The sequence below is a fragment of the Cinclus cinclus genome, chromosome 8 (genome assembly GCF_963662255.1).
Source record: "Cinclus cinclus chromosome 8, bCinCin1.1, whole genome shotgun sequence".
NCBI lineage: Eukaryota > Metazoa > Chordata > Aves > Passeriformes > Cinclidae > Cinclus > Cinclus cinclus.
The window spans coordinates 20,700,081-20,721,795 of NC_085053.1; the positions used below are offsets into that span (position 1 = coordinate 20,700,081).

Here is a 21,715-nt window from a genome sequence, read left to right on the forward strand (position 1 = left end):
CAAGGTTGTGCTCAGGAGACATGGTTCACCCAACATTTTCCAGAAGTCTTCAATAATATGGGATTGTAGCATAGAAGAAAATCTAGGTGGTTATATCTGTTGGCTGTGCAGGGATTCCGGAGGTTCAGGTCCAGCCACTGTATTTCAAGGTAACTGGCAGAAGCAGGATCCTTGTCAGAAAAAGTCATAAAAGTCATAAAGCCATAAAAACCTCCCTAGGGTAATGTGAACCCAGTGCTGTGGAGGAAGGATGGCTTTGCCTTACATTGGAGTAGTGGAAGGTTCCCTATGGCTTTTTCTCCGAGCACTGCCCTGGCTCCCTTGGGCCTAGCATTCATGCAGCATTGGTTCCTGGGGAGAGGAGCTATTGAATTTCCAAATTCTTCATCATCACATTGTTCCCATGCTGCCACATGCATAACTCACACAGCACCAGAGGCTTGGAAGTGGTTTATGCAAAAATAAACCCTTTGCTATGTGATTTTTCTGTGGGGGAGAGGGCAAGAGCAGGGTGACCCCCAGCAGCACAGAGAGAATGCTGGGACAACAGCTGGGATTGTAGACACCTTGTTTCCTCTGTCTTCTCTTGCTGACCTAAAGAGAAAGCTGCCACTACCAGCCCAACTCTGTCCCTGCACTGGTGGCAGCAATGGCTTTGTTCTCTTCTAAACCATCAATAGCAAAAGCCACCCTGCCACTCTAGGGCGGATGTGTGGCTGTCCTGGTGTCAGCACTCACATCTCTTGCCCAGGGTGGGCACATCATGTATGCCTCCCACTCCAAGCATCCTTAACCCCGCACCTGCGTGTAGGGGGCGAGCAGAGAGCGCAGGCTGCGGCTGCAGATAACACGCCTGGGTGGGCAGGGAAATGGCAGGGAAAAGGCAGGCTGCTCATCAGCCTCCAGCACGGCCTCTCTCCCTCTCTCCGGGGGCCCTGGGCTGCCTTTCACCTTGGCTGCCTCCTTCTCGTTGCCTTGGTTACCATCCCTTACAGGCAGCGGAGGGGAGGCTGATGTGCGGGATGGGATGTGGAAGAGCAGTGCCGCACTGGGCTGTGGCAGCCCGAGATGTGCCAGGGCACCAGCATTGTCCCTGGGTGGGACTCCCCAGTGGTGGCTGCCCAGTTCATCCCAGACGTGGTGCACACTCTGGATATGCCCAAGCTGGAGAGTTGTGTGGTTTCCTACTGGCAGCTTGGACTGTCTCTGTGCAAATCTGAGGGCTACGAGTGTGGTGGGAAGAACCCACAGGTCTGCCCTCTCTGCTGTTCTGCTCCACATCGATGCTGCTGTGCACAGGCACGGCTCACTCAGAGCTCACTGTGGCAGTGGCAAGTTGCTGGCAGCCCTGATGGCAGGTATGGGTGGGCAGAGGCAGGATGCAGTGGGTGGGTTTGTCCAGAGCTGATGGCCACTGGCTCAGCACTTCACTTGCGGAGGCTCCACTGCAGCAGTGCTCGGGGCTGCAGCTTTTGTCCTAATGCCACAGGCTGCAAGGAGAGTTCATGTAAGCAGCAAGGGCTCCTTCCTGCCCATTGTACAAAGCAGCCTTCAAGTAGACAAAGCTGGGCAGGAGCCCTGGGAGGGCCTCAGGAGGGATGGATAGCATGGCAGCCCATGCCGGGGAGGCGATGCCTGGCACTGATTCAGGCTGTGCTTGCAGGTACGTGAACACCCTCCTCAAGCTGATCCCGCCCGTGCTGGGGCTCCAGGAGCAGCTGCGCCAAGCAGTCCAGAGCGGGGACATGGAGACGTCACATGGAATCTGCCGCATCGCTGTGGCCCTGGGGGAGAACCATTCCCGGTGGGTGCTGGAGATGGTCCCTAGGAGGGGAAGTGAGCTTGGAGCAGCCTGCTGTTCCCCACACGCTGCTTTGTCCAGGGCCTGTCCTGCACCCAGTGACATATGTCAGGGCAGAAGACTTGGGCTCACAGCAGAGCTGCCACTCTGACCATGCTCTCTGCTTTCCAGAGCCCTCCTGGATCAGGTGGAGCACTGGCAGAGTTTCCTGGCCCTGGTCAACATGATCATGTTTTGCACTGGCATCCCTGGACACTACCCTGTCAATGAAACCACCAGCTCCTTGACCCTCACCTTCTGGTACACGCTGCAGGTCAGTGACTATTGTGGACAGCCTGCCTGGGCTCTGCCCTCCAGGCAGGGCCAGAGGCACCTGTGCATGGGGACTGCAGTCTAACCTGGATTTAACTGGTCCCAGGGATTTCTGATGTTCCCCACTCCTTGCCCTGCGCTTGCAGCTAGAGCAGGGCATGTACCATGTGCTGGCCCTGTGGTTGGCTCTTTCTGTCACCAGTCCTTAGAAGTGAGAGCCATCCTTTAAGGGGCTCATTAACAAAACTAATTAAAACTTCATGTTAATTTTTTTTTCCTTCCCAGCAGCAGACCTGGCTGTTTAGCTCCTTGCTGCATGCCTGCAGCAGGCAGAAACAAGAGCGTGGCTTTAGTGGCTGCCCAGTATGGGCTCCCTCTCCCAGGGTCAGTATTCCCTGGATCCGCAGAGCACTGTGCTCTATTTTTAGCTCCCTCTCATCCCTCAGCTCCATTTCTTTGCAATCCAGTGTGGCATGGCTGAGCATGGGCAGGGAGGGGAGTGAAGTCAGTGCCATGCCAGCAGCTCCTCTGCTGCATGAGGCTAGGCTGAGGCTCCCACGACTTCTTGCTGCTTCTCCAGATGGGTCTGAGATTACAGGTGCATGCAGGAGGGTGCTGTGCTCTGTCAGCTCTCTCACAGCAGTCTGATGCACGCATGCTCCTCCTGTAGGTGTGCTCCCAAGGACAGGACATGGCAGGATACTGACACTCCCTATAACAATGCTGTCTGAGGGTCTGCCCAGCTTCTGAGGCTTCTGGCATCTTGCCTCTAGATAATGCTGCCACTGCAGTAGGGCACAGCATCAAGTGGATTTTAGGGAGCTGGAAATGCAGCCTTCCAAGGTGTAACAGGTCCCACCAGCCCTGGGAGATGTGCCTGAGTCCCTTATGCAGCGGGCATATTAACTCTATTTTCCTCTCCCTGCAACTCCTAATGTATTTATTCTACCTCTTGCCTCCAGGATGATATCCTCTCCTTTGAGCCAGACAAGCAGGCGGTGTACCAGCAGGTCTACAGGCCTGTCTACTTCCAGCTGGTGGATGTGCTGCTGCACAAAGCCCAGTTCCCCTCTGATGAGGAGTATGGCTTCTGGTCTTCAGATGAGAAGGAGCAGTTTCGGATATACAGGTACAAGTGGGAGATTAGGATTTGCTTGTCAGGCAGGTGAGGATGCGGGGGCAGTATTCTGCCACTCTGGAAACTGAGTGCTGTATGATGAACCAAGGGGACGCAGGAGATTCCTTCCATCAAGAGCTGTTTTCGCTGTGCTGGTAATGTGAAAATGAGCTGGTTTGGCTCATTCAGCAAAATTTTGGCACAGCACCAGTTACCCTGCCCAAGAGGCCATAGGATCATTCCATTCGTTGGGACAGTGTGCTTGTATGAGCAGTGCTGGTACCTTATTTGGCAGCAGGAGAGAAAGTGATGTGTCCACGCATGGAGCTTTCTTGCATGGGCTGGGGACAGCATTTGGAGACACCCATGTTCTCTGCAGGGTGGACATCTCTGACACACTGATGTACGTGTATGAGATGCTGGGCGCTGAGCTCCTGAGCAGCCTCTATGACAAACTGGGACGTCTCCTGACCAACACGGAGCAGCCGTCCACGTGGCAGGTGAGCAAAGGGACCCAGGTGCCAGGCTGACAGCTACCAGCCCTCAGGGACCTGTCCTCACCCTCAATGGAGCATTGAAAGCAAAGGGACACGACAGAGGTGAGGAGCATGAGCACCTTGCCAGCACACATACAGGCTCTCTGGGATGTGCTGTGGAGATGAATAGGTCTTCTGCCTCCCTATCCTTAGTGCTGCCAAGGGATCAGCCTCTTCAGCTACTGTAGGGGTGCTGAGCTGTTGCCTGGAGCTCTGGTGGGGTTGAGCATCAGGGATCAGTGCATGGCTCTGACAGTGCTTCTCCCGCCCTGGCAGCACACGGAGGCCTTGCTCTATGGCTTCCAGTCCATTGCTGAGACCATTGATGTGAACTACTCCGATGTGGTGCCAGGACTGATCGGCCTCATTCCCCGGATCAGCATCAGCAATGTGCAGCTTGCCGACACCGTCATGTTCACTATCGGTGAGTGGGCTGGGCTGGGGAGGGAAAGCCCCCCTGAGACCACATCTGTCCAGCAATACCAGTGGTGAAAAGCAAAGCTCGGCTTTGCAGAAGCAGAGAGCAAGACCCTGTGGTGCAGTTCTGCAGTCTGATCCCATCTGTGTATTCAGGGTCCCTGTCTGAGTGGCTGGCTGATCATCCTGTCATGATTAACAACGTGTTACCACTGGTGCTCCAAGCCTTGGGCAACCCTGAGCTCTCCATCTCCAGTGTCTCCACCCTGAAAAAGATCTGCCGAGAGTGCAAGTACGACCTGCCACCTTATGCTGCCAACATTGTTGCTGTGTCACAGGTAGGAGCTGGATGCAGGTGGACATGTGGTGGTGACCTGGGATGTGCTCTGTGCACACCTCTTCCTTTGTAAGGATCAGGGCAGAGGGACAAAGGAGCAGCTCAGGGCATCTTGTTTAGCGCAGGAGATTTCTTGCCCGTTTTGTTTGTAGGCTAGTAAACCCATGTGGCAGGTCCTGTGTCCTGCTATGAATGTAGAATTGGCAGCCAGAGACAGACATGACTCCAAGGGGTCTGCTGGGGTTGCATGTGGGTGTCTGTCCTTCCCCTGGGCTTTTTTTTGCCTTGTTGGGAGCAGCAGACTGCCAGCTGTGCACCTGCCATGCTGCTGGTGCCACTGTTGGGCATGTTGGGGGGCAGTGCCCAACAGATGGGCAGTTTCCTTGGAAACTGAGCTGATCCCTGCAGTGCTGGGGAAGCTTGTCTCATGCTCCTTCTTGACTCTCAGGATTTGGGGCAGATGGGGCTCAGAGTCCCGAGGCACTAGAGAAGGGCTGGACTTGGGCAGGCAAGCTGCCAGGATGTACATGGGACCAGAAAGGTGAAATGCTCTTAAAAGCATCTCTGCTTTTAGAGCCTGGGGAACACTGTCACTGGAATAGGGAAACGCTGGCTAAGGATGACTCCTTGAGCAATCCTGCTGCAGAGCCTGTCCAAGCCAGGAGCTCCCGTTGCTGGGTGGCTGAGTGAGCAAGGAGCAAGAATTTTAGTTCTTGCCTGTGGCGGGTTGTAGGGAGCACATGATGTTTGTCTGTGCCCACACTGGTTTTAATTGTCTTGACCTCCTGTATCAATCCTACCTCCTGTTTTCAGTCCTGCCTCCTGGAAGGCAAGGGCCTTTCTGCAGCACTCACCTTCCTCTTTTCCTCTCCCTTTGACAGGAGGTGTTGATGAAGCAGATTCACAAGGTAAGAGAGGCTGACTCACACCTCTGCTGGTTCTTGCTCCCCATGCCCCCTTAGTCATGCTCAGCTGGAGACACAGAGCTGTCCCCAGAGGAGAGCTGAGCACTGCATCCATGGTGTACAGGATGAGGAGAACCTGCTGGCTGCCTCTCACTGCGCTGGTGGGCTTCACTTCACCCACACTGGGGTTGGGGGCTGGGGTTGTGCTGGGAGGATATGTCCCCTAGAGAGGGAGGGGAAGGAAGATGGTTAACTCAAGCAGTTCCCAGTCTCTCCAAACCCAAGGATACCAAGATGACAGACATGTTTTCAAGAGGAAAAAGGTAGATAAGTGTAGGAAGTGAGTCCCAGCCTTGCCTGTGACCAAGGCTGTGCAAAGGATGGTGTGTCAAGTTAGGGTGAGTGATGCCAGCGTGGAGATCTCTGGACACCAACTGGTCTTTCCTTGGCAGATGCTGGGAAGAGGCCAGGTGTGCTGAAGCCAGAACTCCTGTTCCCTGGGAACAGAAGCTGTGAGGGAGCTGTTCCCCTCTCCTGCAGTGAGATGCACCTAGAGGGACCCAAACAGAGCCACTCAGGAGCTGCAGCACACCTAACTGGGACCCTGGCAGCCATCACAGGCTGTGGGCTAGGCAATGATTTGGTCTGTTGTGTCTTCTCTGTCCCAGACAAGCCAGTGCATGTGGCTGATGCAGGCTCTTGGATTCCTGCTTTCTGCACTGCAAGTGGAGGAGATTCTGAAGAACCTGCACTCCCTGATCACCCCCTACATCCAGCAGCTGGAAAAGCTGGCCGATGAAACGGTGAGTGCCTGTGTGCTGCCTTTATCCAGAAGTAGTTTCTTCTGCTGGCTGTGGCCCTGGGGCTGCTGTGCTGAAGCAGTACTCTTAAACATGGGTTCAAGGGAAAGTGCAGTGCAAGGAACCCCCCTCTGGCACTTTGCCTCTGCAGTTCTAGTCCTCAGCATCCCAAAGATGTAACTACGATTGAGTAGTGTAGTCTATGTCATACTTTGGCTTTATTTTCCTTGGCAGCCCAATCCCTCCAACAAGTTGGCCATCATCCACATCCTGGGCCTGCTTTCCAACCTCTTCACCACCCTAGACATCAGCCACCATGATGATGATCATGAAAGCACCGAGGTCAAAAAACTGCCAGTGCAGCAAGGACCCAACCCAGTGAGTAGAGCAGTACCTCCATGTTCTCTGTCACAAACTGGTCAAAACCTCACAACTCACTGCAGGAGAGGGTGGTTAATGGGGAATGCAGCATATGCCAGCAAGAGGGTAGTGTTAGTCTATTCCAGCTAAAATAGTTCCTTCAGGTCATCCCACCACTCCTGAGGTGGACAGAGGTGACTATTCTCTTGGATGCCTCTTGGCAAGGTGCTGTTCTGGAGGATGGCCTGGGTGCTACCTGCCAACTGTGAGCTGTGCCAGGCTGCTTCAGAAAAAAGCTGTCTGGCTTTGGGATGGGTGGTGCCTGAAGGTTTGAGTCCAGGCCATGCTCAGTCTTAATTCTCTCCTTCCCAGTGCCACAGGGGCCAATTCTCTTCAGTGTCTTTCATTCCTTACAGGTGGTGGTGGTTCTGCAGCAAGTCTTCCAGCTCATACAGAAGGTTCTCAGCAAGTGGCTGAATGATGCCCAGGTGGTGGAGGTAACCAGGCTTCACCTGTATACTGCCTGCAGCTCTGCCAGTCCTTGCTGACCTGAGTGGGAGACAGCAAAGGACAAACTCTGGGTGATGGCCTGTGAGAGGGATGTCTTGCTGGGTTTTCTGGACCAGTGGTGCTTGCTGTCACTAGCAGCATCAAGTCATTCTTGTCTTGTTCTTCCATCAGCTCTGCTTCTCTCCAGTAACTTAGGTCCTGCAATGAGCAGGGACATATGATCTACCCAACCTGTGTTCTCTAAGAGAACAGGGAACTGTTCTGACCTGGACCTCTGTCATCTGGTGTTTGTACAGTTTGTTCAGTCCAGTAATGCCTGTGTACAACCTCCCACCAGCCATTTTTTCCTGGCCCTTCGGGAGCCTTCCTGCTGCAGTGGGAAGGGTGTTTCTTGGTCACTGGGAGCATCTTGTGCTGCAGGGCAGGCCACTAGTACCAGAGCAGGTCTAAGCCCATTGCCAGCTCTTCGCTCCCCTGGGACCCATCCATTAAGCCCCGGGAGAGGTGTCCTGACACCCACTGCTCATGCAATCCCTCTTTTCCCACAGTCTGTCTGTGCCATATTTGAGAAGTCTGTGAAGACCCTCCTGGATGATTTTGCTCCCATGGTGCCTCAGCTGTGTGAGATGTTGGGGCAGATGTACAGCACTATACCCCAGGTCTCTGCCATTGAACTCACCCGGCAGGTATGGAACCATGCTTGGGAGGCTAGAGATGTGCAGGGCCAGCAGAAGCTTCAGTCCTTCTCTCTCTTTTCAGCTGGTTCACATCTTTGCCCACGAGCCTGCCGACTTCCCTCCCATCAAGGCCCTCTTCTTGCTTGTTACCTCAGTCACACTGACCTTGTTCCAGCAAGGTACGTAGGATTAGCCCGTCTTCGTGCTGGGGCTGTTGTCAGGCTTTTGCATGCATGGAATCTGGAGGCGTCTTACCAGGAATGGCTGCTTTCACTCCTAGCTAAACTAATTGGGGCCATCTCTGTTTGTTGGATTCATCCCAACCCCTGGAAGGTGGGTACCTTCCCTGCAGGCAACAGAAGCAGGAAATCCTTGGGTGCTCTGGGCCTCTGTATTGTTACAACAGCCCAGGCTGGATATCACATGCAGCAAGGGTCAAACTGGAACTGCAGTCCAGCTTGGCAGGGAGGCTATGCCCACAGGAAGATCTCGGGGCTTGTCCAGGGACCACTGCTGCTTGTAGTGGCCTGAAATCAAGCCATCATATGAGCAGGAGAATGTGTGTGTGTGAACAGCTGGGAAATTACTTTTTCAGAGTCACTGGTGGCCACTGAGTCCCTGCTGTGATGCTGAGGATGCTGGTGTTCTGCAGGGCAGGGACCCCTCTTAGGCTCACTACCCACCCTGCAAAAAGCAAATGAGGTTAGAACAGGCTCCTTTTCACCATGGCTCCCCTCAGCATCTTGGTGACAGGCCCTGTGACAGAGACAAATGTACACTGGAGTTGCTGGATCTGGTCGTTCAGCATTACCACATGCGGCCCTCAAGGGGACTTACCCTTTGCTCACTGTTGGGTGCCAGGTAGGGTGATGCTGTCCCCCAGCTCAAGGCTCAGAGCTCTCTAGAGAGGTGGCGGGAGACATGAAGAGCCCTGCTTTATCATCACGCCGTGGTCCAAGCAAATCCCACTGTGCAGAGGTGTCACTGGGGTCAGTGACAAGCAAGCCAGGCTTCCTTGGATACCAGGTCCCCACTCGTGCCAGTGGCGTGTGGATGTGTCTGTGCTGGAACCCTTTTGCCTCGGAGCTGGAGAGCTCCAGGATATCTCTGGATATCTCCAGGCAGCAGCAGGCACGTCTGCAGGAGGAGAAGGGAAGGGACAGAGCCCAAGCTGTGCCAACACTTGGATGCAAGCTTTGCTCAGGCAAGCAGCTGTTCAGCTTGGTGTGTGCCCAGGACTGACCACTTGGGTGGGTGAGCAGGGCAAGCCCCTTCTGGTGAGCTCACATGTGGCAGAAGAAGGGGGACATGACTGAGCCTACAAGGGCCAAGAAGCGAGTGTGCACAATCAGATGCCAAGGTAGGGTGAGTGGTGCTGGCACAGAGATCTCTGAGCACTGAGTTGCTCTCTCCCATGAGGATGCTGGAGGAGACCTCCAGGAGGGTTCTGGTTTCACTGTCCTGGAGAGTATATGGGAATGGGGTGGGAGGGTGTCTGTGCCAGGGGCTCCTGAGCAGCTGATCCTGGTGACAAGCATGTGCACGCCTGAGACCAGCCAGGTCTGTCAAGCATTTGCTGAGGTGTTGTCGTTCACTTGCAGTTACCTTCCAGGACCAAACAGTGCTCTGAAGACACCTGCTCAGTCCCCACAGTCCAAAAGCTATAATTCTCCTTGTGGAGATGGTGCTCAGCTAGCCCCTGCTCCTCCTTCTCTTTCTCCCCAAGAAAACGAAGATCTCCTCCTTGGCTCTGCAGCACCCAGGTGCTAGCTGGAGACTCTGGGGCTTTAGACCCTTTCCTTTGCAGTTTCTTTCTGTTCTTGGGTTCTCCAAGTTTCATGATTTTTTGTATGTTTTGTTTCTTTAACTTGCTTCAAGCTGCTCATGTTGCCCATCCCCTTCCCCACACACCCCTCCTCCCTTACACTCCTGTTTTCACTTGTAAATTCTTTCTGTATCACATAACTATATGATGTTGAGTTGCTGTTTGTATGATTTTTCTCTTAAGTTACATCTTTATTATATTTTAGGGCCCAGGGATCATCCTGATATTGTTGATTCATTTATGCAACTCCTGGCACAGGTGTGTTTTAGTTTCTTATTCATTCACTTTCTGTTCTCTCTCTTTCTCTTTTTAATTCAATTTAAACCTATTTTTAGCTTTCTGTTGACAACGTTTTTTTTTCCTTTTAGTTGAATATCGAGTTTCTCCATCTGTTTCCGTGGAAGTTGAAAACAAAACATTCTCCTTTAGTTCTGGGTTCACACCATCCCCAGGGCAGTGCCCTCCTCTGCAGGGCAGCTCCAGCTCCCACCCCCTTGCTGGGCTGAAGCTGGCATGGGGCACTTGATGCTGCTGCTGCGGTCACCCTTGGGTGACAGACAAAATCAGAGCATTAAGTGGATGTTTTCCAACCCATTTACCTGCCTTCTGATGGGTCCTCTGGAGTGGGGACAGGCTGAGCTGGCTGCCCTGCCCAGGGGCCAGTGGGAGAAAGCCCCTGGTCTCAGGAGCAGGCAGCTGCCAGGGTTTGGCTCTGAGCAACGTGCTTGTGATGGCATCTGGATCTGGCAAATGCCACATTGCCTCCTGCCCCAGCAGCCTCTCGGGGTGGTGGCAGTTCCTGTGCAGGAGCTGCTGGCTCAGCGGCGCATGGGAACAGTTGTGTTGATGTGGCAGGGTCCGCGGGCTGGCATGTGGGCTGGCACTTGTGTCACTGCTGGCAGTGGGCAGGCAGGGCCAGTGCTATGCTGTGTGTGTGTATATACACCTGCCCAGTGTGCTCCTCAGCCCCCTGTGGCCCTTAAGGGAGAAGCCCTGATGTCCTTGATGTACTGTGTCCCTGTCAGAGACGTGTTCCCTGCCCACCTGCCCACAGGATGGGTCTGTGGTGAGGAGGGGCCTGGCAGAGTTGCTTTCTGCTCTGTTTGTGTAATGGGGAAACCTCTAACCACACATGCTGGACCAGTGGCTGTGCAGGAACGCTCACTCAGGCTCCTCCCAGAGCTGTGGCCATCCTACCCTTGCTGTCAGCCCTGGGAGGGTGCCTGGCATGTCCTGGTGTTAAGCTGTCAGACCTCTCTGAGCCTCCTGTGGGTCTTGAGGGTTGGAGTGGGCAAGAGGGCTGCACCTGACCTCCTCCAGGCAAGGTCTTCTCCTCACAGTTCTCACTTTGATGCCTGCTGACACTCATTGCATCTCAAAGCCATATTGCAGCCTTTTCTTCCCTGCTTTTCATCTTGAAAGACACAACATAATCAAGGCTATCAGACTTCTGCTCTGCTTTTGGTTTTGGAAGCTGCGACCTTTTAACAAAGGTTTTGAACATGATGGGAGGGTGTTAAATGGGGTCTGTGGATGTGTGGATGACGTTTTTGGTGGTGTCCTCACTGGTAGCAGGACCTCCATTTGAACACTGTGCCTAGTCTGGGGCACATTTCTGTAGATTTATATCAGAGACCACAGAGGAAAGCATTTGGGAAGATGGCCACCTTGTACACATGGTGGGGAGGAAAAGCTGATGGGAGTCTGTGGAGCTGCAAGAGTCTTGGAATGTGAAAGGTAATGTGCCAGTTGTAGGTAAAAAACGCTTTTCTGTTCTCCATGAGCGGAACAATCAGTAATGGGAGGAAGTCATGATAAAGGATCCAGGTCTGGCAGGTGCAAGTCTTCCTAAGAGGGCAGGGGAGCACTGGAAGATCAAGTGGGGAGCTGTTGTTGCATGAAGTTCTGGAAAGGACTCAACAAGTTCATTGCTCTTGGAGGGTAGGTAGAAGTGATCCTGACAGGGTGTAAGGCATTAGGTGACTCTGAAAGACTCTCCCAAGGCTACTTGTTTCTTGGGAAAATACTGAATTTCTCTCTGGCTTGGGTTCCTCCTCTGTGTCTGGACACAGAATGTTTGTGCTTTCTTGGAGAGAAAGGTGCAACCATGCTGCATTTCCATGGGGTGTACTGTGAAACCAAACAGCACCCATCCAAGGTGCTGGGAATCTTTTACACACTGTCCTTGTGGGCGGGATCTACAGGCAATGCTGGAGCACTGTGCTGGCAGCTGGCCCTGTCCTGTGTGTGGATCTCCAGTTATCCTTCAGAGGCACTCCTGCAGGAGCAGCTGAGAGGCTCCTACCTCTGTGTCTTCTCCATCTTGGATCACTGCGAGACATCTGACATCATGCTGTCAGCCTGACACTGCCCACACAAGACCTGTTGTTTTCCTGGGCTTTGTATTCCTGAAACCCAATGGAGACCAAAGGATCCCATCCCTGCCTTCTCTCTTCACACATAGGACTCAAAGTTTCCTCTTCCTTGGCCTGACATTTCTCACAGACTGATGATCTAGTGAGGTGCTTTAAAACCCATCAAGAATTTGCTTCAGCATCCCTGATTGACTCCTTGCTCTCAGGACTTTGAGGGCTCTCTGATGGCAGAGATGGGTGTATCCTGTCCCCTTCCAGAGGACCATGCTCTGCAGTGATGCTGTTGAGGATTTGAAGATCGGAGGATAAAATTCAGAGGGAACTGCAGATCTCTTCACACCAGATTTTTGTGTGTCAAGAGCTGTGTTTTCACCCAGCCTGCTCTGCCTGCAGACCCCTTGGCAAAGAAATGCATCTTCCAGAGCAGCAGTGAATTTGGACACAATAGTGTGTAAAGGTAGAGACTCCCACTTCCCTGACCATCTGTTTTTTGTGGTTGATCACCTTGATGGAAATACCATCTTTCAATGTTTCAAGTTTGTCCGGTTCTTCCTTGCAGGCACTATTTCTGCCCTCTCTTCCAACAAGTACTGTCCCACCTTTTGGTAACTCAGGAGAAGCTCATGAGGCCTGCATATCAGCTGTCTGTTGCCAGCACAAAGGGAACCATCTCTGTCGTAGGATTCCTGCTGACTTTATCTTTGGGCTTAGTTGTAGCTCCTGGAACTGCCCAGTTGTTGCAGCTGATCCTTTTGCCAGTGTCAATTGGCAATTCACTCTTGATGAAGTTATCATACTACTCAAAGCTAAGGATAAGATAACCAGTCTGTCATAAAGCTGCACAGAGCAATGGCAGCATCCTGTTCTCAGTTGCTCCCTCCTTCCTCTGCTGCATGCTGGGATGGGTGCAGAGCATTGCTGCTGCAGTCCCCAAGGTGAGCATCCCACCTAGGGGCTCAGTTCCACCCAGGCAGCTGGAGCACCTCTGCACAGGACCACATGGCCAAGGTGGCTGGGGCTTGCACCCGGATCTGCATTGGCAAAAGCAGGCAGGTTCTGAAGCTGGGAAATCAGTAAGTATCCCATGTGTGCTCACAGTTGCAGGTAGAATTTTGGGACTGTCCAGCCTGCCTTTCCACCTCATCCATTCCACCCCAGCAGGGCTTTTCACTTGCACAGACCTTGGGAGCACTTTGGTGACTTCCCCAATAAATCCTTGGAGCAGTCTGGGTGCACAGGGCCTCTCCAGGCAGAAGATGCAGGATTGACTTCCTTTGATGGCATAGACAGTGCCTGCCCAAGCACAGCCAGATGCATCCCCCACCTTCCTCCCTTCATGGTCTAGTCCAGGGTGCATGCACTTGGAGCAACTCCTGGACTTGTTGAGCTCTCCACCTCACCTGCTCCAGCCAGACTCAGAGAACCCCGTGGAGGGCATGGGTTCAGCATCCCCTTGCTGAGGCTCACTGCTCCTGCCTGGCCAGCCTTATGTGCTCTTTTCAAAGCAAGAGGCTCTGCTCTGCCAGCTGTGGGGTCTGGGAAGATACTGGACACTAAGGCTGTGTGTTCTGGGGAGCTGCAACTAGCAGTGCAGTCTCCACTGTACTCTGTCTACTAGAGGAGTGAGTGTCCCCTCCATGCTTATCTGCCTATGAAGAAATGGGAACAGAACAGCCCGCTCTGAAGACCTCTCTTGTGGTCTCTGAGCTGCTGTGGAGAAGAACCCAACGTTCCCTCTATGCTGTACTGCAGGACAGTTCTGGGAGAGTGAGTGCTTGTCTCTGCAGCGGCTGCTCATGCAGAGGATGTGGGGGAAGACATTAGAAAGCATTTAAACACCCGCCCCCATGTTAGCAGAGGTGCTCTGGCAGGGAAGGTGATCTGGCAAGAAGAGGTCCTAGAGCTGGAGCAGGGTTCCTGGTGCTAGGAAAGAGTAGCCAGACTTACCTGGTAGTACTTTCTTATGGGAGAAGCTCCACAGGGCCCCATCTTGTGGGGGTAAAAAACATCTCTCTTTACATTAGACATGTGCATACGTACCCAGGTCTGCATTGGGCTTGCACTCTGCAAAGTGACCTATGGGAAGGAGCTGTTCCAGTACTGGCATGCTTTTCCCCATGGCACTGATGGAGTGAGGAGCAGATGCTGCAGTGAATCTGCAGGAGAACTTGGGGGGCTCCACCTGCAGCGGGTCTGGTTTGGCTGGGAGAAGCACTCTGCAGGTAGGTGGGAACGTGAGCACATTGGAAGACTTATGCCAAATGGAGCACTTGTAGCATGCAGGACTCAGGTGAAAACTCATGGCTGGGCAGTGTAGAGGAACTTGCAGCTGTGTGGTTATCACAGGAGCCAGCTGCCCTTGAGCAACATGCTGCTGGGGGAAAGGTTCGTAGTCCCTGCTCTGGAGCTCACAGTAGGGCCCCAGTAGGGGTAGTCTTCCAGGGCTAAAACTATAACATCTCTTGCAAGTGTTTGTCCTGTATGGGGCTGCTGAACAGCTGCAGCCACAATGAGTGGATATGGTGCTAAGCCATTGCTCAGGCTGCAGTTCACCTTCTGATGTTGGTGCCAGTGCCTCAGGAGCAATGGTACACAGCCTGTATATACACACACAGGTATAACGTGGCCCCAGGTCACCCCATGAAGCTCTCTGCTTGTATCCAACAGGGACCAGGTCCCTGCAATTGTGCTATCTCCACCTCGTACATCGATGCCTTTCAGTGCCCAAAACTGAATCTTCTTTTTCAGTGTGTGTTAGAAAAGGTTGGGAAGGAGATAGGGTAACTCTGAAACCTGCTCTTCAGCTTCTTGTTTTTCAGCATCTGCACTGGGCAGATGGCTCTGCACTGGCAGATCTGGAGCTCTGGAAAGATCTCCAGGGACTTTCCCCGGAGAAGGTGGGGTGGGAATTAGATCTGTTTTGCACCAAGTAGAAACTACAGGGGCAGATGGCTGTGTTTCCTTGGTGCTGTTGACTGAGAGCTGTCCCTGCTTTTATCCCTGGGAGAAGGCTCAGAGGGCAGCAGTGGCCTCACACAGAGCTCAGCCCAAGGGCTGCCTGTGCTGGTATGCTGCTCTGAGCTCCAAGCACACAGCAGGGCTGCTCCAGTGCTATGGCTGCTGTCCCTGGTGTTGCAGTGACAGCAGGGCAGGAGGCGTGGCTGCCATTCCCAGTGCTTTTCTGCAGCATTGGGTATGGTGGTCAGGGTATGGATGTGGCTGCCTAATATAGCAGAGCTCACTGAGTCAGGTCAGAAACCCTTCCCACTGAGTGGAGGGTGCAGGCTGAAACATTCCCACCCAGTAACTGCTTAGTGCCAGCACCAGGGGGACTAAGTCATTGCACAAGGTACTATAGCTCAGGGTGTCTCCAGCAGTAGTGCCTTACCCATACAGAGGCTGGTGGAATCATGGTGTGGCGTTAAAAAACCCCAAGCTTTCTTGATCTCACACTTGCTGCTCAGGAACTGACAAGAAATGATGGCATCTCACTGTCATGTAGTGCAGTCTGGGGCTACTGCTTGAACCAGTTGCTGTGACCCCAGGGATGCCAGCATCTTCAGGAGAGGGAGCAAAGTACATGGGTGACTGGTCTCTGCTGAGCCCTGCATGGCTGCCCTTGTCCTGGGAGTGGTGCTGCTGCCTGATCTGCTCTGATGAGACAGGAGCCCTCTGTGTCTGAGTATTTGCACACCACTGTGGCACCTATCCTCAGGTCCTGGGGTCAGCGGATCCTGGGTGTAGCAAACTGCCTGGCTGTTTGAATTATATTCCTGGGGAGGGGTAAAGTGATGGTTTCCTGCTGTACTGTGTGAATCTGCCCTTTCCTGGGGGTATGCTCAGGTAAGTGCGTGTCCAGGCAGGGGCTCTCTGGGGCACCGGGTTCCTTGGAGGTTTCCTGGCTGCCTCTGCAGCGCTGGGTTCATGCTGCCTGTCTGTGTGCCTTGCAGGCTCTGAAAAGGAAGCCGGATCTCTTCCTGTGTAGCAACCTGGATGTCAAAGCAGTGTTTCAGTGTGGTGAGTACCATGGGCATGGAGACGTGCTCCAAATCACTCTGATGAGAAAGCCAGCCTGCTTCTCCTCAGGGTACAAAACAGCCTAGGGCTGGGGACCACAGGGCTGATTTGGGATGGCCAGGGGGTTTTCTGGCTGCTAACCTGAGTGATTTTTGCCTGCAGGTGTCCTTTCACTCAAGTTTCCTGAGGCCCCAACAGTCAAAGCATCCTGTGGCTTTTTTGTGAGTATGATACCATAATGGAGTCCTCTCTTAAGAGCTGGGAAGGCAGGAGTGGGGCTGAGGTTGGGCACGGGTGCTGCCATGTGGAGCCTGTGCTGGTACTGAGTGAGCCTGGCCTCTGTGTTGCAGACGGAGCTGCTGCCCCGCTGTGGAGAGATTGCCCCGGTGGGACAAGTTATGCATGAGAATGGCAAAGCGCTGCTGCAGGCAGTGCTGGAGGTGAGAGATGCTGGACCATGGGCTCCCCAGGCAGCACTGGGCTCTGTTCCTGAGCAGTATCCCTACGGAGCCAGGGGCAGAGAGCCCAGCAGCATGGGTGGGAGCAGGGAGAGCGACAGTGTGAGCTCAGCATGTTGTTTGCTCTGTGGCAGGGCATCGGTGGCCAGGCTTCCCGCAGCCTCATGGATCACTTTGCAGAAATCCTCTTTGCCTTGAACAAGCACTGCTTCAGCCTCCTGAGCATCTGGATCAAGGAGGCCATGCAGCAAGATGGCTTCCCCTCAGCCCGAGTAACTCCAGAGCAGAAGGAAAACTTCAGCCAGCAGATCCTCAGGTTTGTGTGCCACTTGTCCTGGCAGCTGTGCCCCACATTTCCCACAGGAATGACCCCCCACCTGGCCTGTGCAGCCCTCCTACTTCATGTTTGTCCCATCCCTCTGTCTTAGCAGAGAGCGTGTGAACAAGCGGCGAGTGAAGGAGATGGTGAAGGAGTTCACCTTGTTGTGCCGAGGGCTGCATGGTACAGAATACACAGCAGACTACTGAGCACCTGGCCAGGACCGTGGACGATTTGCCTGGACCAGCTCTTCCCCACAAGGAAAAGCCCCCCCATCCTCCCTGTCCTGCTGCAGTACAGCTCATAGAATAACCCTCCACCTAGAATTAACCCACTCGGGACGCTCCTCAGCTAGATTTGGTGGCCGCATCTCAATGTCAGCATCTTTGTTTCCCCCAGCATGCTCCCTCCTCGCAGGGAACAGGAGTGCTGGCTGCAGGAGGCGGTGGCAGAGCAGGGGAAGCATGGGCAGAACTGCCCAAGAACGGGCTGCCCCATCCCTGGGCTACCAGCCCCTCCCCAGCCCTTCCCCGTGGGTGCCTGTGGCCCGCAGTGGGGAGGACGCCCTGTGCCTGCAGCAGTGGCTGGCTGGGCGGGGGGAATTTTCCCCCTGCTCATTTGTACGTGTGGTTGGGAGGGGGGAGGTCCTGCACCTAATTATATTAAGAATATTTCTATGTTGTGGCTGTCATTATTGCAGTGCCTGGACTTCACCTGCCTCTTCCCTCGGGGGAAAAACTGAGTGGAGGGGGTTAAATCAAGGCTGGGACACCTCAGTGTCTCGCTGGCTTTGGGAGGGATGGCAAAAAACAGTCTGTCCTTGGTGCCCAGCATGGAGCATAAACAGCCCTGCCGCACTTGAGAGGGGCTGGGCTCATCCCTGCCAAACACAAGGTCCTTCCTGCAGCACATGATGTGTGCACCCCATTCACATTCATAAGAGCAGCTGAGGGGCTTGTTTGTACTTGGAGTTCTCCTGCTCTTGCCTTAGTACCCCAGCCCACACTGTGCTTTCACTGTTGGAGGTCCTAGGCCTCGTTTTCTGTTCCCTCTGGCTGGTCTCAGCTGACACACAGGGCTCTGCTCCCCAGGTGGGCACCATGATATGTTTTTCACTTTGGGACACGTGCTATCACCCATCTGCCCTCCTCAGCCCATGCTTTATTCTAAAAAACAGTTCATTCACAAATCCTCTTCGGCTTTAGTTAGCAGCAGTAGTCCACAAAAGCCTCAAGTCCCAGCACTGTCAGTTCTTGCAAAGTTGTGACCTTTCCATGTAGGGACAAAGCTGCCCTGGATGGAGGAGCCCTCAGAGACTGGGTCTGGGCCAAGTGCCTGTCTGTCCTGGCCCTGCTGCTGCCCTGGCCATGAGCCTCAGGATGCTACAGGCATTCCTGAACACACATGCAACTCCTGCTCTCCCACGGCAGTATTACTGACCCAAGGCCGCATCCAGCAAGGTGCCAGCTGGCAGCAGGTCCAGCACCCAGTGGGACACAATGGCCCCACATGGCCCCACTCCTGGTTGGGAGCCAATGCTGCTGAATCACGGTTGCTCACACCCTTCATCCTCATAGGCAATGGCAATCCCTCGTCGGCCCTGCACAGCCTTGGAGATGGGGGTCTGTCCCAGCTGCTGCTCCAGGCCCCGCCAGCTGCGGGACTCCAGGAAGGAGGCTGGGAAGAGAAAGGGAATTGTTACTGAGAGCAAGAAGGTAGCACTGCCCCTGCACCAGGGCTCAGCCCCACCATGAAACCAACACAAACCTGCAGGGCTGATCTCTGCGAGTGCCCGTGTCTGGTCCCTGCAAGCCAGGGTGGTGCTGTGGGGCAGCTGAGAGGTCGGGGGGTTGCAGAGGTGGGTAGAACACATCTTCCCTGTGATCAGTGAAATCTCAGGAACAGCCTCTGCTGCAGGAACAGCCGGCGGGAGCTCAACGTGCGCAGAGGCACCTACCAGGGAACAGCAATGTTAGCCTGCTCCATCTATTCTGGAGCAACCACAGCTTACAGGCAAGGCAGCTGGGTGGAATATGCCCTGGGAGAGTGTTGGGCAGCTATCTCTAGCTACTACCTGGCAGCAGGTCTCGGAAGTCTGTGACATAGTTCCCCATCCACTCACGGGCTGGGTTGCAGGCCAGCTCCAGCTCATAGGGGGTCACAACAGGTCGGTAGAAGTCACTGGAGTCCAGGAGGGAGTTCTGAGCACAGGCCACCAGGACAAAGATATCCACCTCCAAGAAGTTGGCCAGCTTGGCAGGGTTGGGCTTCCCCACAGCCAGTGTGTAGCTGCGCTTGCCCGCCCGGCACAGCAGCTCCCGGAGGTGCTGCAGCACAGTCAGATAGCCTGCCACGCCAAGGGTGCCCACCAGGATGCCCACCACTCTGGCATCCCGGGCCCGCTCCACCAGGTACAGGCGGCGCATCAGGGCCCGGTTGACGTTGAGGGTCTCACGGCGGCCGCAGCCGGTGATGGGGTTGAAGGAGCTGAAAGGGCAGCAGTTCCAGGTCAGCATGAAGCTGGTGAGGGTAAGGCCCTCAGTTCCCACATAGAACATGGCATAGTCCTGCAGCCCTCCTGCAGCCTTCACCAAGAACTGGCGACCAAACTTCCGCTCCTCCCCAGGCACTGTGGTGCCAGGAGGGTCTCCACACACCAGCCTGGAGAAGATGATATTGGGGTACTCAGGACACAGCTGCTGCTCCAGCTCACCTGAAGGAGAGGTGAGAACAAAACTTGGCCATAGTGGTGACATGGAGAAGGCGCAACAGAAATCAACATAAATCAGAAGGGGAGAAGACAGAAATCAAAGCTGCCACTGTCTGGGGAAGAATGTCTGCTTGGTTTGACCTTGGCAGCTCTGCAGAGCTCAGAGCAGTAGCAGAGCCCCCCTCCCTGCCCCAGAGCACTCACCCATCGCATGAGCATAGACCACATCACTCAGCACCACCACACAGCTCTGCTGCTCAGGGTAGAGCTCCCGGAATGCCTCTGTGCAGCGCCCGATGTCCAGGGGCTGCTGCCCGAAGATGTGCAGCACTGGGAGCTTTCTGCAGGGGCTGAGGCAGGCTGGGCCATAGTGCAGCACTGCCTCAGCACCCACGTGCTCAGCAGCCACTTCATCCACGCAGCAGCTGCGAGGAGAAGCCGGTGTCAGACAGGCTCTGCAGTACAGAGCTCTCCCTTCTCCCTGGCACCGCCCCATTCCTGCCTGCAGGGGAGCCCCAGGACGCTCTCCACAGCCGCACACCAACCTGCCGTACGTGGTGTCTCCTAACACGTACATCTCGGCCCCGGTCGCAGCCTCCATCCGGCCTGCCACCTCCACTGCATCTGCCAGGAGCTCATCAGGGAACTGCAGGGCAACCTGGTGGGAACAGAGGGTTAGGCAAACAGGAATGAGGCACTGGGGAGGGTGAGATGAAGAGACAGAAGGAGATAGAATCGATAGAATATACCCTCAGCAAGTTTGCTGATATGAAACTGGGGGGAGTGGCTGATACACCTGAAGCCTGTGGCATTCAGCAGGACCTTGACAGGCTGGAGAAACAAGCAGAGAGAAACCTAATGAGGGTTAACATGGGCAAGTGTATGGTACTGCACCAAGAGAGGAATAACCCCAACTACTAGGAAGGCTGGGGGCTGACCTGCTAGAGAGCAGTTCTGCAGAGAAGGACCTGGGACCTGGAGTCCTGGGGGGTGACAAGTTGACCGTGAACTGGCAGGTCCCTTACAGCCAAGAGGGCCAATGGTATCCTGGAGTGCCATGGAGTGGCACAGCAGGTTGAGAGTGATGATTCTTCCCTTCTGCTTGGCCCTGGTGAGGCACATCAGGAGTACTGTCTACAGTTCTGGGCTTCTCAGTGTAAGAAAGACAAGGAGCTAGTGGAGAAGGTCCAGCAGAGGCCACAAAGATGATGAGGGGTCTGGAGCATCTCTTTTGTGAGGAGAGACTGTGGGAGCTGGGCCAATTCATTCTGTACAAGAGAAGACTGAAAGGAGATCTGTTGTGGATTAGGAATGGTACTCCCCAGTTCAGTGCTCCCGGTGAACCTCTACAAACCATGCTGCCACTCACTTGGTTCCCCCTCCCCTTCCTCCTGCAGTGGGATGGAGCAAAGAATCAGAGGCACAAAGGGTCAAGATCACAGGTCAAGATCAGAGACTTAAATAACTGTAACAGCAACGCTATTAATAACAATGTCCAAGAGAAAATGATTCACACACGAGTGCTAGATGCAGGGCTCTGACAATACCTGACTGTGCCACACTACAGGACCCAGGAAGGACCCCTTCCCAGTCCCCAGAAAATGATGGGAAATGGTACAAAGTAACCTCTGGGTCGTGGCCGCACCGCTCCTGGCTACTGCAAAAATTAACCCTATCCTGCCTGGAACGAGAACAGGATCTCCTTATTGCATATAAATATCTCGAAGCCGGGTCCAAGAGGACTGTGCTGGACTCTTTTCAGTGGAGCCCAGCAACAGGACAGAGGAAGGAGCAATGGCCATAAACTAAGGCAAAAGCAGTTTCATGTTAACACGAGGAAGGACTTCTTTACACTGAGGGTGGCAGAGCACTGGAACAGCTGCCCAGAGAAGTCGTGGATTCTCCATCGCTGGAGACATTCCAAATGGACCTGGGCGCGTCGTAGTATAACCTGCTCTGGTGACCCTGCCTTGACAAGGGAGTTGGACTGGATGATCTCCAGAGGTCCCTTCCAATCTGCTAACAATCCTGTGAGGCCCCGGGAGAGGGGGCGACGCGCAGCCCCAGCCGGCTCCACCCTCGGTCCCAGTCACCTTGCGGAACCTGCCATCCCGTACGAAGGCGGTGGCCCGGCCCATCTCGTAGAAGCCGTCGAGGTCACTCCGCGGTGCCGCCGCCACGGCCGCGCACAGCTCCCGCCGCAGCGCAGCCTCCCCATCGCTGCTGAAGGCCGTGGCCA

At 54.4% G+C, this 21,715-nt stretch overlaps 2 protein-coding genes across 4 annotated transcripts in view; one reads left to right on the forward strand and one right to left on the reverse strand.

Annotated features, from left to right (window-relative positions):
* IPO13 (importin 13) overlaps positions 1-17,437 on the forward strand; it is a 31,322-nt gene extending 13,885 nt beyond the window's left edge. Inside the window, exons 3-20 of one of the 2 annotated variants that reach the window (XM_062497257.1) lie at positions 1,664-1,804; positions 1,973-2,114; positions 3,076-3,242; positions 3,610-3,730; positions 4,043-4,190; positions 4,340-4,521; positions 5,402-5,428; positions 6,094-6,228; positions 6,460-6,603; positions 7,002-7,082; positions 7,644-7,781; positions 7,855-7,951; positions 9,803-9,855; positions 15,923-15,989; positions 16,152-16,210; positions 16,340-16,429; positions 16,582-16,763; positions 16,876-17,437. In XM_062497257.1, the coding sequence (XP_062353241.1) occupies positions 1,664-1,804; positions 1,973-2,114; positions 3,076-3,242; positions 3,610-3,730; positions 4,043-4,190; positions 4,340-4,521; positions 5,402-5,428; positions 6,094-6,228; positions 6,460-6,603; positions 7,002-7,082; positions 7,644-7,781; positions 7,855-7,951; positions 9,803-9,855; positions 15,923-15,989; positions 16,152-16,210; positions 16,340-16,429; positions 16,582-16,763; positions 16,876-16,975 (2,074 nt within the window). In that variant the 3' untranslated portion in view covers positions 16,976-17,437. The remainder of the gene's footprint in view (positions 1-1,663; positions 1,805-1,972; positions 2,115-3,075; positions 3,243-3,609; positions 3,731-4,042; positions 4,191-4,339; positions 4,522-5,401; positions 5,429-6,093; positions 6,229-6,459; positions 6,604-7,001; positions 7,083-7,643; positions 7,782-7,854; positions 7,952-9,802; positions 9,856-15,922; positions 15,990-16,151; positions 16,211-16,339; positions 16,430-16,581; positions 16,764-16,875) is intronic. The other variant, XM_062497259.1, reaches the window with a different exon arrangement.
* A 479-nt stretch (positions 17,438-17,916) lies between these two features.
* Positions 17,917-21,656, reverse strand: DPH2 (diphthamide biosynthesis 2). Of its 2 annotated transcripts, XM_062497488.1 has the most exons (7): positions 20,415-20,492; positions 20,226-20,307; positions 20,022-20,134; positions 19,681-19,901; positions 18,841-19,479; positions 18,534-18,719; positions 17,917-18,443 (listed from the first exon to the last, which is right to left on the reverse strand). In XM_062497488.1, exons 2-7 carry the CDS (start codon positions 20,286-20,288, stop codon positions 18,313-18,315), a joined length of 1,353 nt encoding a protein of 450 aa, XP_062353472.1. In that variant the 5' UTR covers positions 20,289-20,307; positions 20,415-20,492; the 3' UTR covers positions 17,917-18,312. The 2 variants fall into 2 exon arrangements, with proteins under 2 accessions (XP_062353472.1, XP_062353471.1); XM_062497487.1 differs by lacking the exons at positions 20,226-20,307; positions 20,415-20,492 and adding an exon at positions 21,570-21,656.
* Between the last annotated feature and the right edge of the window lie 59 nt (positions 21,657-21,715).